At 43.3% G+C, this 17998-nt stretch overlaps 1 protein-coding gene across 1 annotated transcript; it reads right to left on the reverse strand.

The window, feature by feature from the left end:
- Positions 1-4880: 4880 nt before the first annotated feature.
- LOC108706449 (avidin) lies at positions 4881-15333 on the reverse strand. Its single transcript, XM_018242907.2, has 4 exons — positions 15227-15333; positions 7690-7891; positions 6804-6924; positions 4881-5203 (listed from the first exon to the last, which is right to left on the reverse strand). Exons 1-4 carry the CDS (start codon positions 15290-15292, stop codon positions 5170-5172), a joined length of 423 nt encoding a protein of 140 aa, XP_018098396.1. The 5' UTR covers positions 15293-15333; the 3' UTR covers positions 4881-5169.
- Positions 15334-17998: the final 2665 nt, after the last annotated feature.

Below are 17998 nucleotides of genomic sequence, written 5' to 3' on the forward strand. Positions count from 1 at the left end.
TGGTCTCTGCCACGTCTGTGTCTTCCTCTTACTGAATTCACAATGTCAACTTGTTACCAGGGCAGTTTCCCATAGCAACCAATCAGCCATAGCAACCATAGCAATTTATTTATTTGGTTAACTTTTTGGAACTGTGGTTGCATAGGATTTGAGTATTATGAATAATAGGGACGGATGAGTTCTGAGGGGGGAGAGCGGAGGGCAAAGTGCGGAGAGATTAACAGGTAAAGCAAAAGGCTGAGTGCTGAGGAAAGAGGGTAGAGGGCTGAGCAGGGAGGGTGGAGGGCTGAGGGCGGAGGGAAGAGGGTGGAAGAATAAGGGAGGAAGACGGAGGGCTGAGGGCGGAGTTCATATGGCTGAAGGCTGAGAAGGGAGGGTAGAGGACGGAGGTGTGACTGCAGATTTGGAGGATGAGTGACAGTAAAAGCACCCAATGCAGCATTCCTAAGCCGTAGGACATCGCATGGAGGACAGGAATTTTCCGGAGGATGTCCTAAAATGCGTTCCGTATATGTAAACCAGGATGTAAATGAGTTCGGACAGTACCAAGCAGAGCAGGGCGGTGTCGAGAGTCCCAGGATGGAAGGAGCAGCACAGGGAGGAGAGGAGGTTGAAGAGACGGGCACATAAGAAGGACAGGATGGTGAGGAGTGGCAGCAGCAATGAACAGGACCATTCCCCACTGGGCATCCCCAGACCCACCCTGGTTTTGTAAATTACAATGTGGAAGCCACAGCCTTCCTGCCAAGGATCTTTACCCTCTAATTACAGCTCCTGAGTTCAACAGAGGATTTTGGGAATTGTAGTTGTGAGCGTCCTAGGTGCTAAGCCTATGCTGCTCATCTGCACCCAGGGACCCTCAACAATGTTTTTTCTACTTCACAATTGGAGTTAAAGCTAAATCTTTGGTCTGACACCAATTGAATGGCTTGGAGCTCTGACTGCGGCATGTGTTGGACACGGTCCCTCTCTAACTTGATCACTTTCTATTTCTAGATTTGTCGGAAGCTGGGTCATGGCATGGCCGATTGTACTGAAGGACTACGATATCAGGAGTCTGGCACGGGAATCCGTTTTCATTGTTGCTCTACAGAGCATGACGTTACCAAATGCAGAGCTAAAGTGGACCCTGCCCTGGGTACATGTCAGATAGAATGCCTGGATTTACGTTCTATCACAGAATGATAAGGACTTTCTTGGAAAGACGAATAGTGCAGAGATTAAGATATAAGGCATGTTTTATAGTCATATAGTATAATCGCAGAGTCCAAGGTTAATAAAGGGGTATCTGTCACAGCTCCTTCCCATCACAAGTCCTATGACTACGGATCAGATACGTGGAACAGCCAGCATTACATTTCTCTTTAGCTCTTTCCACAGTGTGTTCAGACTTTCTTTTTTAGCCTCAAAATACATTTCCCATCTCCTTCATGAGCAGAGCAGCATCAGAACATGTCTCTGTTTTTCTTTTGAATGTATATGTCTCTAACTGTGCAGTAAGAAGAATTGACCAGCAGGAGGTGCTGTTGTTACAAAATTAATTATATTAAATAGAAACTGTTCTCTTTAGGATAATGTAGTAAAGGGGTCTAAGTTTGATTAGGTCTAGTAACCCATAGCAACTCATCAGTTGTGTGCTTTCAAATAGCTGTCCAGTAAATACTGTCTGCCAATGGGTTACATTATGTGACCACTCCAGGAGCAACATTTGTACCTTTTATTACAGTTCAGTATGATTGTACTAAGCTTACTGACATATGGTGTGGGGCTGACTTATAGGCAGGAATCTGATGGTAAGCCTGTTTAGCAACTGTTCACATTAAGGGGGTTATTTATCAAAATCCAAAAAAGTTCTCACAATTTTCTGAAAACTACTATGACCAAATCTGCACAGATTTTTTTCCCCCCCTATTTATCAATAAATTTTCCCGAAAATGTATTGCACGGGAAAAAAACTCAATAAAATCATGAAAAATTTGAATACCGTGACTTTTTGGGATCTGACATTTGAATACCACGATATTTTGGGATCTGACTCCCGAAGACCGAGACTTTTTCCGATCTGACGTTCAAATAACCCAACATTTTCAGACTTGACGCCCCAGCTCTAAAATACTAACCCTTTTCCTTATTCTTTCAGGAGAATTTCCTGTTTCATATGCGGTGAAATGGGGCATTTGTCACGGTCCTGTCCTGATAACCGTAACGGACGACTGGATGTCCAAGGTACAGTATGTGTTTATTTTGATACCTTTTATAGCTAAACTCTGCTTTTAACAGTGACCCCTTGCGGACATTAATGGTACTTTTCAGTGCTCCTCTTTACTTACCAGTAAAACAGTATTAATATAAAACTCTGGAGCTGAACCCCTTTTTTTGCTGGGCATCTTATCATTTTGTGCTTCATTACACTTACCTTAACCTTGATATTTCGTATTTCTTTAAACTTATGTAGGGACCCTGAAGTTCAGGTTATTTACTCAGGTGTGACCACCTAAAGTGGTCCTGTATATTCTCCTCAGGAGTAGGCCATCACTAATGGGCAGTTTGTAACGATATGAATAGTAAAGGGGACATGTGCTAAGGGTTCTTCCCCCTGGGGCTGTGCCTCACAGTGAAGGGCCACAGGACCAGGGCTCTGGTTCCTGCAAGATCAGGCATTGAACAGAAGTAGTAGTTAATCCTGTGATAGTCGCTCTAGGAGTGAAAGGAAGCTCAGGATATTTAGTGAGCAGCCGTGGCTCCAACGAGGAGGACTAGTGGGGCTAGGACCCCGTAGTGTTTGGGCCACTAGATCAGGGATTCAAGGGTGAGTTGAGGACTAGATAAGGAGCCAAGACCCAAGACCCCAGACCCCGAAGGGTGAGGTGAGGACCATATCGGGCACCAAGACACAAGACCCCAGGTTGGGATTCCCAAGACCTAGTGCTCTTCAATAATATTGGATGTCTTACCTAGTGAGAGGGTAAGTATCCTGTGAAACTGTGATTAATCGCTGTTCAGTCATTCTATACTGTGTATGAGTACCCTGAAACTCTTACTATCCCCCTCGAGGGACTAATGCATGATCTACTACTCTGTCAGTTAATAAATCAGTTGAAGTTTGCTGCAAAGGACTGTGTCTGACTGATTATCCTGCTGCATTGACCTACACCAGGTACCGGGAGTTGCAGGGAGTAGCGCGGGGTCTGGGGTACACTACAAGCAGTTTTAGCCTGGTCACACACAGCCTTAATACACAGCAAAAGTACACTCAAGGGTGTGCTACACTTAAATGTGGCTTTTTAATTCAGAACATAATACTGTGTAAGTTATATCTCAATTTCTTCCATTTTGGAAGTCTTGGGACATTGGCTTTGTACTGTATAGTTACCAGTAGTCTGTCCTTACAGGGGGAAGCTGTCAGATTTGTGGTTGTGTAGAACACTTCCAGCGGGACTGGCCAGAGCATCAGAATTCAGGCCAATCATTTACTTGCATGTGTACTGGAAAACATACATAAAGGGGATATAAAGCCAAACAAAACTTTGCGCATAACAAAAGTTAATTATTCTAAGCAACTTTCCATATTACAAAACTTCAATCATTTCAAGTTATTTATTAATATCATTTCTATTAAGCAGTATCTGCCTGCCCTCTGCACAACTGGTTATGACTACATTTACCGTTTTCAGCTCTCCTCAAGCCAAGATTTATTTTCCCACAATGCCTTGCATATTTCATTCAAGAGCTGTAAGTAATGTATATTGGATAGTGGCTGACAATTACTTTTGTTTCATTATGCAGCGTTATTTATTTGGGTTTACAACCCTTTCTCATGCATGCATACAGAGTGAGCAACAACTACATTCTTCAATCGCTAAAGTAGTGCAGTGGAAGTTCACCTTAAGTTTACTCTTAATATGTTATTGAACTATTCCTATCCTCAGCAGTAAATGAAGGGACAATTTCACTGCATACAGTCAGGTTTCTTATAAAAACGATACACATTTTTTATTTAAAGTATATTGGAGATAGGTTTCTTTTTCATTAAAGAAAGTAAAAATGGATTTTTTTTTTCCCCCTTTACATTAATTAAAAAACGTGTACCGTTTTTATAAGAAACCAGACTGTATGCAGTGAAATTCTCCCTTCATTTACTGCTGTGGATAGGAATTGTCAGATGGTCCCTAACTGCTGAGCAGGGAAGCAATCATACTTATGAACAGCAGGGGGAGCCCCCGCCTTACTTCCCAGCCATGCAGAACTCAAGCAGCTTTGTTTATGACGATCCCTAAGCAGCCCAGACCCCACTGAGCATGTGCACAGTCTTAGTCTTGCAAAGATGTTTAACAAAGTTACAAGATGGTGACCCCCTGTAGCCGACTTTGAAAGCATAAATGATTTGTTTGATTAGGCTTGTGGTGCACTAAGTTCATGTTTATATTTAGTATACAAAATACAGCATTTCTAAGCCTTATTCTATTTTAGACTATACATGCCCTTTAAACGTAAGAAGTGTCATCTGTGATCTATGGAAAGTAAAACGAAAAATTGCAATTGTTCAGCACTCATCAAACTGGTGAAAAAAGAATAACCAGGTGTAGAGTTGTCCACTTCAACTGGCTTGTACACTGGAAATTGACGGATGTAATTTAAAAAGCCTTTATTGGTATCATGGCTCAATTCTCAGACAACAAACAACGTTTCAGGCCTAAGCAAGGCTGTTGTTTTATTTGAAAAAAAAAAAAAAAGGCTTTTAAAATTATATTCGTGGATGGTGCTGTGACTCCAATTTCAGATCTGTGGATCGGCACATGAGCATTATACACCATTATGTCTTAATTACAACATTTTACTGCAACATGAAGAGCAGCGGACTCTTACACATCACAAACACATTTTTGTTTTGCTTCTTTATTTTTGGATTTTTGAAGAATGCCAAAGCCAGGAGCACGAAGCAGAAAAATCTAATATCATTTACTCTAACAGGAAATTATCACTTGTTTCGTTCATCAACTTGAGCAAAATATCTGATCTACGGATCCTCGATTATACTGGAAAGATTCCGTTTGTCTTCAATAAGGCACAGGTCTTATGCAACAGTGAGAGTTGATTTTTTTGATGTCGCTGCAGTAACTGAAGCCTAATAAAGGCAGATGTATATAGAAGGTCTCTTCCTTTTGCTTTTTACTTCAGTCGAGTGAATACATCAACACCGATTCTAAAAAGAATAAGACAAGTTTTGAAAAGGTCCCGAGCATTCTGGATAACAGGTCCCATGCCTGTATAAAGAATGTTGACATCTAAAGTCGCAAAAAATCTCAAGCCCACCAATTTCAATTTTGAATCGCTTGAAGTAAGTAGATAGTGTCCTTCATGATTGATGTTATATGTTTCTGTTGTTGCTGTTCTACATAAAATCATATATCTGAGATACCCCTGACACTTCTTGGTGGATTTCATCTATACGTATGTACATTTTACCTAGGGAAGGCAATAGAATACTGGAATCCTTACATTTTTAATTTTAAACATCTTTCTTTTAAAAATAATTATGGGGAACACTCTTCCCCAGCCATATCAGTTAATTTAAAGGGATACTGTCATGGGAAAACATGTTTTTTTCAAAATGAATCAGTTAATAGTGCTGCTCCAGCAGAATTCTGCACAGAAATCCATTTCTCAAAAGAGCAAACCGATTTTGTAATATATCTGACATGGGGCTAGACATATTGTCAGTTTCCCAGGTGCCCCTAATCATGTGACTTGTGCTCTGATAAACTTCAATCACTCTTTACTGCTGTACTGCAAGTTGGAGTGATCTCACCCCCTCCCTTTTCCCCCAGCAGCCTAACAACAGAACAATGGAAAAGTAACGAGATAGCAGCTCCCTAAAGCTGACCATAGACTCCTCGATTCATACGATATTCGGACCGTGTGTGGAGAGTCCCGACATTTTTCGTCCGGTGGAGATTGGTCGTTTGGTCGATTGGACAGGTTAGAAAATTTCTGTTGGCTGCGGGTAATATCTCTGCGTGTATTGCCGATAATACGATTTTCAGAGGGAGACTGTCACTGGCTTTAACTATCGTACGATTGCTGTCAGGGGCAGAACATCGGCTGATCTGTTCTTACAACTTTATATTTGATCTGAATGGTAAGACTTTGATCTTTATGGTTAGTGGCAGGTCGGGAGATGGGAAGTCCACTCGTACATTGATTCGTACGATCAGATCTTTGCGTCTGTGGCCAGCTTAACACAAGATAACAGCTCCCTGGAAGATCTAAGAACAGCACTTAATAGAAAGAGCCAAGTCCCACTGAGACTGATTCAGTTACATTAAGTAGGAGAAATAACAGCCTGCCAGAAAGTAGTTCTTGTGCAGGCACAAGTCACATGACTGGGGCAGCTGAGAAACTGACAATATGTCTAGCCCCATGTCAGATTTCAAAATTAAATTTAAACAAATCTGTTTGCTCTTTTGAGAAATGTATTTCAGTGCAGAATTCTGCTGAAGCAGCACTATTAACTGATGTGTTTTGGAAAAAAACATGTTTTTCCATGACAGTATCCCTTTAATGACATACTATTACTATCTCTGTCTCTTTTGGTGTTGCCCTCCATTGAGGCATCCTATCAAACTTCTTTACCCCTACCTATGAACCTTTTACAGACAGGAAGAGACCATTATATAATGAGGGGAACCTGGAGGTATCTTTTTGGTGCCTAGTTGTCTTCATTTGCCTTTTTTATGTGCTGTTTTTATATGAAGTAATTCTTATTTTGTTCAAACAATAAGTCCCCATCGAATCACAGTTACCTTGTTGCTTTCCAGTTGTCCTGCTCATTGTCCTGCTTGGATCTAAGTAGCCATGTTGTGTGTAGAATCTCTTCTTTCTGATCATTCAAGAAGCACTGCCCTGCCCAGACTGTCAGTGAATCTGCCAGAAGAACATTTACACTTAAAGGGCATGTAAAGTCTAAAATAGAATAAGGCTAGAAATGCTGTATTTTGTATACTAAATATAAACATGAACTCACTGCACCACAAGTCTAATCAAACAAATAATTTATGCTTTCAAAGTCGGCTACAGAGGGTCACCATCATGTAACTTTGTTAAACATCTTTGCAAGACTAAGACTGTGCACATGCTCAGTGTGGTCTGAGCTGCTTAGGGATCGTCATAAACAAAGCTGCTTGAATTCTGCATGGCTGGGAAGTTAGGCGGGGGCTCCCCCTGCTGTTCATAAGTATGATTGTTTCCCTGCTCAGCAGTTAGGGACCGTATGACAATTCCTATCCACAGCAGTAAATGAAGGGAGAATTTCACTGCATACAGTCAGGTTTCTTATAAAAACGGTACACATTTTTTAATTAAAGTATATTGGAGATAGGTTTCTTTTTCATTAAAGAAAGTAAAAATGGGATTTTATTTTTTTTGCCATTACATGCCCTTTAAAAGGGTTGTTCACCTTTAAATTCACTTTTAGTTGGTCTTCATTTTTTTAATTATTTGCAGCTTCTGAGTTATTTAGCCTTTTTATTCAGCAGATCTCCAGTTTACAGTTTCAGCAATCTTTCTGCTAGGGTCCAAATTACCCTAGCAACCATGCATTGATTTAATTTGCACAGATGCTCATTATAGCCATATAATTGTGTGCAATTGAAGGATAGCTAGAATGTAACATGCAGGAATATCTGTTACCTGAAAATGCCCATTTTACTGCAAAGCCAAAAATGGGCTGCTCAGAGGGTTTCCAGAAGCCGGTGAGAGCCGATTCCACAATTTTCGCGTCGACTGAAGATACGGCGGTCATGTAGGCACCAGTGAATCTTCCACCCTTAGTCACACTGTTTACTGTCAAATTGGATCCTAAATTGTTCCTCCATTGCCCCTGTAAGTTGCACTGAAAAAAGACAACATGATCTTTACTATTATGTCATGAAACCGCATCTATATTTATAATTATAGAATATACTCTCCCTTCATGATGTATATATGGAAATATTTAAATAGCGCCTAAAGTAAAATAAAAGCCTATCAAAGTCTTTATTGCATTAATAGTACATGTATAGGACCTGTTATCCAAAATGCTCAGGGCCTGCGGGTTTTCCGGATAAGGGATCTTTTCATAACTTGGATCTCCATACCTTAATTCTACTAAAATATCATTTTAACATTCATCATTCAAGGCAATAGGATCATGGGCGTCCACATATAGGGGCAAGGGGGACTTGTACTTCATGATAAAGGTTATTCCCTTACCATATATATATATATGTGTATGTGTGTGTGTCATTAAGAACCATTATGGTCAGCACCCCTTCAGATAATGGACCATCCCAATGCCTATTCTACTGCTCAGAGCAGCAGTCTGGTTAAGCTCCGCCCAGTATCGGACTGTGGGCCCGCCTGCCCACATCCACACCCAGATTTGCAGGATTCTTGTTGTTGCGGTCTCCCTTTTGTGGCCGGTCGCAGCAAAACATAGTGCACGCTCTGACCCTGGCTCCGCCCCTTCCCTCTGCCTATATTAACCCACAGGACATTACCATCATTGCCCAAGTATAGGTCTTACTTCGTGTATTCCTGGGTGTGATTTCTGCTTATTGATTCTTGTGTACCGACTTCTGCCTGTTTTCCTGGATTGAACCTTCGCTGCCTGAACTGAACTTTGCCTGGACTTCGACCATTCTCTTGTCTCATCCCTGTGTACTTCGTTATCGGCTGGCTACCTACCTCCTCCTTGGTCCACACTCCTACTGCGCCTTCGGGCCCTTACAGTATACTTGGCCCATGGACCCGTCTGAGGAGGCCCCTGCTCAGCCTAACTTCGGGAGAGCTTTTCGAGGAATCGCCTCTCGCATGGAGGCCTACGAAGCCCGGCAGTCTCACTTCGGTCAGGCCCTTGAAGCCATTTTGGAGAAGCTGTCGGCTCTCTCCCCCACGATCCAGGCTCCGGCTGATGCCTCGGCTATGATTCCTGTGGCCCCGATCCATGTCTCTGAACCTCGCATTCCGGCTCCACCCCTCTTCAGCGGTGACTCTGAGGCCTGCAGAGGTTTTATAAATCAGTGTGAGATCCAATTTACTTTGCTTCCCCATCAGTTTGTCTCTGAACGCGCAAAGGTGGGGTACATCATTACTCGCCTCACGGGAAAAGCATTGGAATGGGCATCACCGCTATGGGAGAAGGAGGACCTCCTAATCGATGACTCCAAGGCCTTTTTCCGTGAATTTCGCACGGTTTTTGATGCTCCTGGTCGGGCAGCGTCAGTTTCCTCACACCTATTCCAGATTCACCAGGGGACACGTTCCGTTCCTGAATACGCAATTGAATTCCGCACATTGGTCGCTGAAACCAGCTGGAATAATGACAGTTACCATGCTGCCTTCTATAATGGGCTGTCTATGCGCATTAAGGACGATCTAGTCTCCCGTGAAATACCCTCGCGTTGGGAGGATCTCGTTGCCCTGGCAGTCAAAGTGGATACACGACAGAGGGAACACCAAGCTGTCAAGGATCACGTGAGGAAGGCTCAACCTCCTTTGGCTCCCCGTTTCCAGAGGCCATTTCTTCCAAGCTCCGTGGCGTCCTCTTCTTCGACTATGGTTCCTTCTCCTGCTCCCGCTGAAGAGCCCATGCAGATTGGTCGTGCTCGTCTTTCCGAACAGGAAAAGTTGCGGAGAAGGGCTGCAGGACTTTGTTTATATTGTGGAGGCAAAGCCCATTTCGCCCACGAATGTCCTGTGAAGTCGGGAAACGCCAACGCCTAGGTAAGTTTGGGGAAACTTACCTGGGCGGAATCGTTCAATCTTCCCAATCCTCTGCTCATCGATTCCTTCTTCCTGTACAGATCCAGCTTGATTCCAAAGTCATATCTACCCACGCCTTCCTTGATTCCGGCGCAGCTGGGAATTTCCTGGATAAAGTCTTCGCAGAACGTCATTCTATTCCTCTGCAAACCCTGGCTGTACCTCTCCGAGTCTTAGCCATTGATGATCAACCCCTCTCTTCTGCGTTCATTTTCAAGTCCTCACAAGAACTGTCCTTCAAGTTGGGCACTCTGCACTCTGAGAGACTTTCTTTTCTACTGATTGACTGCCCGTCTACTCCAGTGGTTCTAGGACTCCCCTGGTTGCGTATTCATAATCCGGTCATTGACTGGTCCGCAACTCAAATCTGTCGTTGGAGCTCCTTTTGTCGACACAACTGCCTGCCGGCTCAGCCTCTTGTCAAGGTTTCTTCTGTGGTCCCTAAACCCTCCATTCCTCCTGCTTACCAAGACTTCACTGATGTCTTCAATAAAAAATCTGCTGAAACACTTCCTCCTCACCGGTCGTATGACTGCCCTATCGACCTCCTTCCTGGCACCATGCCCCCCCGGGGGCGTACCTATCCGCTCTCTCCATCCGAAACAGCAGCGATGAAAGAATACATCCAAGAAAACCTCCTACGAGGCTTCATTCGTCCTTCTTCCTCCCCTGCTGGTGCAGGGTTCTTCTTCGTTGAAAAAAAAGATGGCAGTCTGCGACCCTGCATTGATTACCGAGGTCTGAACAAGATCACTATAAAGAATCGCTACCCTTTACCTCTCATTTCCGAATTGTTTGACCAACTGAAGGGTGCCAGCATTTTCACCAAATTAGATCTTCGTGGGGCTTACAATCTTATCCGGATTCGGGAAGGGGATGAATGGAAGACTGCATTTAATACTCGCGATGGGCATTACGAGTACCTCGTGATGCCCTTTGGACTTTGTAACGCTCCTGCAGTCTTCCAAGAGCTGGTCAACGACATCTTCCGAGACTTGTTGGGCCTTAGTGTTGTCGTCTACCTGGACGATATTCTCGTCTTTTCTTCAAACCTCTTCGAACATCGACTCCAGGTGCGGGAAGTCTTATCCCGATTGAGAAAGAATAACCTTTTTGCTAAGCTTGAAAAGTGCTCTTTCGAAGTTTCCTCTATCCCCTTCCTGGGGTATATAATCTCCCAACAAGGTTTCAAGATGGATCCAGCAAAGGTTTCTGCAATTCAAGACTGGCCTCTCCCCACCTGCACCAAAGCAATTCAGAGGTTTATTGGTTTCGCCAATTATTATAGGCAATTTATCAGAGGATTCTCTTCCAAGATCTCCCCCATTTTGTCCCTTATTCGGAAAGGGGGGAAGCCGCGATGTTGGTCCCCTGAAGCCTTAGAAGCTTTCAAAACCCTCAAGGACTCTTTTTCTTCTGCCCCTATCCTCAGACATCCAGATCCTCTACTACCCTTCTTCATTGAGGTTGATGCTTCCGACATCGGTGCCGGGGCTGTTTTATCTCAGAGATCCTCACAGGATGGAAAATTGCATCCCTGTGCCTTCTTTTCTAAAAAGTTTTCTTCATCTGAACAAAACTATGATGTGGGAAATCGAGAGTTGTTGGCCGTCAAATTGGCATTAGAAGAATGGAGGCATCTGTTGGAAGGCTCTACTATTCCTGTCTCTATCTTCACTGACCACAAGAACCTAGAATACATACAGTCCCTCAAACGTCTAAATCCCAGACAAGCTAGGTGGGCGCTCTTCTTCTCCAAGTTCAATTTTGTTATTTCTTTCCGCCCGGGTTCCCGGAACAAGAAAGCCGACGCCCTGTCTAGAAGCTTTCTTCCTGAAGGTATGTGTTCTGAAGATCACGAACGCATTGTGCCTTCTACTAAAATTATTGCCGCTTTACTTCCCACCATAGCTTCCCAGTTACTTTCGGCTCAAACCTCTGCTCTTGACGATACCCCTTTGGGACTCGTATTCGTCCCTCCAGAACTTCGCCACTCCATCTTGTCTCAAACCCATTGCTCCAAACAGGCTGGTCATCCTGGGATCAAGAAAACCACTGAACTTCTGTCTCGTCTGGTTTGGTGGCCCTCTCTCCGGCAAGATGTTAAGAACTTTGTTTCTGCCTGCTCCATTTGTGCTACCTCCAAGCCCAGTCGCTCCCCTCCTAAAGGTCTTCTGCTGCCGTTACCCATTCCATCTCGTCCCTGGACTCATCTGGCGATGGATTTCATTGTGGATCTTCCTGTCTCCTTGGGGCATACAGTCATCTGGGTCGTGATCGACAGGTTCAGTAAAATGGCCCATTTCATTCCTCTACGCAAATTGCCTACTGCTCAAGAACTCTCCAAACTATTTATCCAACATATCTTTCGTCTTCATGGACTTCAGGCTGAAATAGTATCCGACAGAGGTTCCCAATTTGTCTCTAAGTTCTGGAGATCGTTATGCAAAGCTCTGCACATTTCTCTTCAATTTTCTTCCGCCTACCACCCCCAATCTAATGGAGCTGCAGAAAGGGTGAATCAGGCACTGGAACAATTTCTTCGCTGACATGTCTCCTTATGTCAAGATGACTGGGCGGATCTACTCCCATGGGCAGAATTCTTTCATAATAACTCCATGCATGCTTCCTCTGAGAAGTCCCCATTCTTTTGTGTATATGGTCTGAATCCCGTTGCATTTCCTCAGGACCTTCTTCTTACTAACGTACCTGCTGCCAACGATCAAGCTGCTCACATGCTCGCTATTTGGCTCTCCACCAAAGTCAATTTAGAGAAAAGCTCCCTGTCACAAAAGAAATTCGCTGATAGAAGAAGGATCTCATCTCCTCTGTATAGCATTGGTGATAAAGTTTGGTTATCCACACAAAACATTCATCTCAAAGTACCCACTCCCAAGCTCGGTCCGAAATTCATCGGTCCCTTTCCTGTTATCGAAATTATTAATCCTGTGGCGGTGCATCTTCAACTTCCTCCAGAGATGCGAGTTCCCAATGTATTCCATGTTTCCCTCCTCAAACCTGCAACTTCAAAGCTGCAGTATCTCATTGAATGGAAAGGCTTCGGTCCGGAGGAGTGCTCCTGGGTGAAGGATTCCGATGTGCATGCTCCTTATCTGATCCGGAAATTTCATAAGCAATTTCCTTCCAGTCCCAGTCATGGCGGTCCTGAGGCCCCCCCTGAGGAAGGGGGTACTGTAAGAGATATGGATGGAATCCAAGATGGCGACGGCGTCCAAGATGGTGACGGCGTCCAAAATGGCGACCCCCGCCCTCACCATGTGGATCCTGCTGGTCGCCGCTTGATGACGCCCGCTTCTTCCTGTCTGCCGATTGGTCGCCGGCGACGGAATGGTCGCCGGCGTCAGAACGTGCGTCGGCGTCAAGACGTCTTGACGCCGGAACCAGCGTGATGACGCCATCGCGTCCAAATTGGCGCCAAAATCTGCCTATATTAACCCACAGGACATTACCATCATTGCCCAAGTATAGGTCTTACTTCGTGTATTCCTGGGTGTGATTTCTGCTTATTGATTCTTGTGTACCGACTTCTGCCTGTTTTCCTGGATTGAACCTTCGCTGCCTGAACTGAACTTTGCCTGGACTTCGACCATTCTCTTTTCTCATCCCTGTGTACTTCGTTATCGGCTGGCTACCTGCCTCCTCCTTGGTCCACACTCCTACTGCGCCTTCGGGCCCTTACAAATATAAACATGAACTTACTGCACCACAAGCCTAATCAAACAAATAATTTATGCTTTCAAAGTCGGATACAGGGGGTCACCATCTTGTAACTTTGTTAAACATCTTTGCAAGACTAAGACTGTGCACATGCTCAGTGTGGTCTGGGCTGCTTAGGGATCATCATAAACAAAGCTGCTTGAGTTCTGCATGGCTGGGAAGTAAGGCGGGGGCTCCCCCTGCTGTTCATAAGTATGATTGTTTCCCTGCTCAGCAGTTAGGGACCATCTGACAATTCCTATCCACAGCAGTAAATGAAGGGAGAATTTCACTGCATACAGTCAGGTTTCTTATAAAAACACTACACATTTTTTAGTTAAAGCATATTGGAAATCTTTCTTTTTCATTAAAGAAAGTAAAAATGTGATTTTATTTTTTTGCCTTTACAAGGCCTGTGTGTGAGTTATAGAAACTATAATGAACCTGTGTATAGCTGTGTAACCATACCGCCCAACATTTGAAAAACCAACCTGTGCCACGGGAACATTTTTGGTCACACCCCCTAATCACGATGTCCATTTTACTAAATTTGGCAGGTTATGAAAGGTTGCACACATTTTTGGGAGTTTTAGGGCCATGTTTTATGTGTTTGCTAATGAAGGTGAAATTGCCCTTTAAGCTGGGAGTCACAGTTCTCCCCCAGAGACTTGTTACAAATGTAGCTGATGAGTATTCTGGGCTCTCTGCCAAAAACCATCTCATTTTAATAACGTCTCAGAAACTTTGTATATTTTTCTGGTGTCAGTGCGGGAGATTAAAGAGTAATTCGGGATATTGCAGTTATATAACCCAGGACTGTGGGCTGAGCTGTCAAAATTGGACAGGACGGGACAGTTGGGAGGTTTGGTGTAACTACATTCATTATTGAATGTTTTAGGTACAGGTTGGCTGTGGGTTTTGTCTACAACCACAAAGCACATTAACCTCTACAGCTCCTTTCCCTGCTGCTTCATTGTATCCCCCACCTATCCATGGCCTCACTCTATTCACAGTCTTCTTTTACCCTTTCCCTTCTCATTCTGCTGAGTTACTCCCACACTCACCTCTCCATCACTAATAACCCTCTGCCTCACTCTATATATCTGTATAGATAGAAATATCTTTAATGTTATAATATATATTTTTTGCACCTCACCCCCCCTCCTGCTCCTGTTCTGTATCCACCTCTTTACTCTTATCTTCTTGTTACTCTACTTTCTGTACAGTAGAACCCCCCCATTTTGCATTTTTCAGGGGACCATAAAAAATGATGTAAAATCAGGAAAATGCATTCTATATTGGTGGGAGCACAAAAATGGTATAACATATGAAAGAACTTAAAATGAGGGTATATAAAATGGACCAGCTGTAACTACAATCTAGACGGAATAACATTCTGCAAACCACTGGCTATTAATTGTAATTGTGTAAAAGTAGAAAAGACCAAGTGCTGTCCTGGCAAACAAGCAGTTTGTGTCAATAGAATGACAATGATATACGTACATGTATGAACTATACTATTGTCCAATGATATACATGTGCAACACTTGCTACTTTATATATTTATAGAATAGAAATGCTGGTGTTAAGTTTGTGTGGAAACCAAAATATTGGTACAAGTAATTTGTGTAGTAAGTTTTCTTCCTTGCCCCCCCCCCAAAAAAAAATTCTCTCGACCATGGACAGCATTGTGTTGTTTTGTTCTTACCTCCTTAGTTGCAGCACAAACACAGAGGCAGAGTAGAGCTGACGCTGACACCCCATAAGCTTTCATACTGATATCTCTTGCAGATGCCAATCAAATAACTGCACTTCAGTGTCCAGGTTTCACTCTTTATACTGTAGGCATGGTTATTGCCTGTTCATAGGGACTAGCCCATTGATTGCTGGAGCCAAGCAGATCCTAGTTAATGTGCATACAGGAATGATTACATAACAAGCAGTCTTGCCAGGAATTATCTTTCATAAGAAACAACCCTTGAAAACCAAAAGGCAAGGTATTGGTCCGTGGGCACACTGCTACACTGGTACAGTGTTGGCTGAATTAGTCAGTGCTATATTGGTGAGGCACATAGTTGCCTCTTCTCCCACCCCCTACATTTCCACTAACTTGCATGCCTATGATTTTGGGCAGATAATTGAACTGGTGTCAGGAGCAGAGCAATACTTTCCTAGGGGGCAAGTGCAAAATAGTTGATTGTGGCCTTTTTTTGCACTTTGGACACTGCGTGTGCTCTGTAAGTGACCCTCAAATCTTACACATTAGTTGGGAGGTTGCAATTTTGTTACCTCCAGTCTAGATATTCAACCAACATGGGTCAGAGTCTTAAAAAGATTGGGGAAACTAAAGAAGAGTGTAGGGGTCTGGTAAATTAGACATCCCTAATAATATTGGCAGGCAAATCCCCAATGGTATAGACGCCTACATGGGTCCTAGCAGTGGACCTATTTCATTATTCTGCCTTATGCTATGCCCCTGCTGTTCTCAATAGTGACCGTGCTAAAGTATAAAACCCTTTGTAGCCATGCTCTCAGGGTCCATCTTGTGCTGAGCAGGCAGGCAGAGCTCGAGTGGAACCTAGACAGGTCAGGTCTAGTAAGAATAGGCTACTCACCTAAGAGGTCACTCTAGAAGTGACAGACAGAGGGGCTTTTTAGCTGAGCAGCTCAAGGTTCCGGCGAGGAGAGTCAGAGGGATTAAGATCCTGGGTACTAATTGCCCAGAAGTAGGGACTAATTGCATTGACTTATGGATGTAGTAATTTCCATTTGTTCCACTTAGGGAAAAGGCTGAAAGCTGGGTGTACCTTCATTGCTGCTGTATATGTTTTTTCCCTGTGGGGACTAATACTGACCAAAGGTGCTGTGAGTATATGCCTATCCACTGTTCTCTATGATCCTGTTCTGCTCTTATGTACACTCCATTGAGGATTGTATTGTACAATAAATATGTTCATTGGTTAAGTTATAAGAACCACTGGTGCCCAATTATTGCACCTTGCATCTAGTTACAGTTACATTACACCCTGCCTCCGCACCGTTTGCGAGGGCTCACCCCCTAAAATTTAAGGTCTCATCCGGAGCACAGTATTGGGAGTGGAGCTCATAGTTAGAGAATGGTGCACTCATTTTACTATAGCGCTACAAGAGTTAATTCAAATATCACATGAGAGTTCATGTTCTGTTACCTTGGGTGCATGTGCAAGAGCACTATGGGGTACAAGATTGTTCTCATTCTAGAAGCATTTTGCCCTGGGAAAAGCTGTTTTTTACTCCTTGCACTGGATTGAAAATCTTCATTGTTCAGCCTCTTCCCGTCTCACATGCTCATCTTCTCCTCTCCTCTGTCCATCAACCCATCACCCAGAAAGGTTTCTTGTTCCATCCATATAAATAATAGAGATACACTGAAATGTAAAATAATGCTGTAGAAAAGTATAACACTAATGCCATAAAACCAAAGTGCAGTTTATCTTGCACTGAGTAGCTGGGAGCCTATCTTTCACATAATAACGTTTACCCAGGAGCAGTAACCCAGAGCAACTAAGATATTTATCAGCCCCTCAGAACACACTCACTCTCCCCAGCCCCAGAACAAACACACTTGCCCCAGTCCCAGCACAAAAAAATTCGAATATAAAATTCATCAGACTTTAATAAATATACATACATCTCTCAGAACAAAGAGAAAGGCAAAGAAAATGTCTTTCTGTAGCAACATGCTGACTGCGCATTCAAACACCACTGCTGTTCAGGGAAATACAATTAAATTTCATTTCTGTAGCAGTTTTGCAAAAAAATTTGTAGGTGGCGAAATTTGCTGCAAATCCAGGCCTGATGAATAAATTCGCCCATCTGGGATCTGGCTTCTTGGCTTTCTAGGAGTGTATAACATACAGGGAACAGTACTGCATATAAGACCTGCTTGAGATATAAGGGGAATTATGGTTGTGGAAGGAGCAGGTCTAAAGCCTACTGATATTTGAAGGTTCGGAGAGTAGTTCTTTGGGACTAATACAGAGAAATCGTATGTGATCAAACAATATTACAACTGTTTATCTAGCCACCTGTATCTGTGGCTCCCAATATGACTATAAGTAATGTGGGGACCCGTTATTAGAACATATAGCAGCGATAGAGAGAAGATACTGTGAGCAATAGCTACGCAGGCAATGGAGTCACGTGAAGGGAAAACATGTATAGACTTATAGTCAGATTATTGATGAGCCAAGTTTCCAAATCAGGAAGGGGGACTATGATAGGAGACTTTTAAAGAAAGAAGCCTTGTGGATTTATCAGCTTGAAACCACAGATTCTGTAGGAGGTATAAATAGAAAATGGGAAATCTTGTGTTTTTGTTAAACATTTAGACTAGTGGGTTAATATTTTCTTATTCCTGCTATTTGAATATTATGCAGTTTGCCCTGACTATTGTGCTATGGGTGTTTTATTTATCTAGATTCTATATATTAAGAGATTC

This window comes from Xenopus laevis, chromosome 1S, assembly GCF_017654675.1.
Source record: "Xenopus laevis strain J_2021 chromosome 1S, Xenopus_laevis_v10.1, whole genome shotgun sequence".
In the NCBI taxonomy this organism is placed as follows: domain Eukaryota; kingdom Metazoa; phylum Chordata; class Amphibia; order Anura; family Pipidae; genus Xenopus; species Xenopus laevis.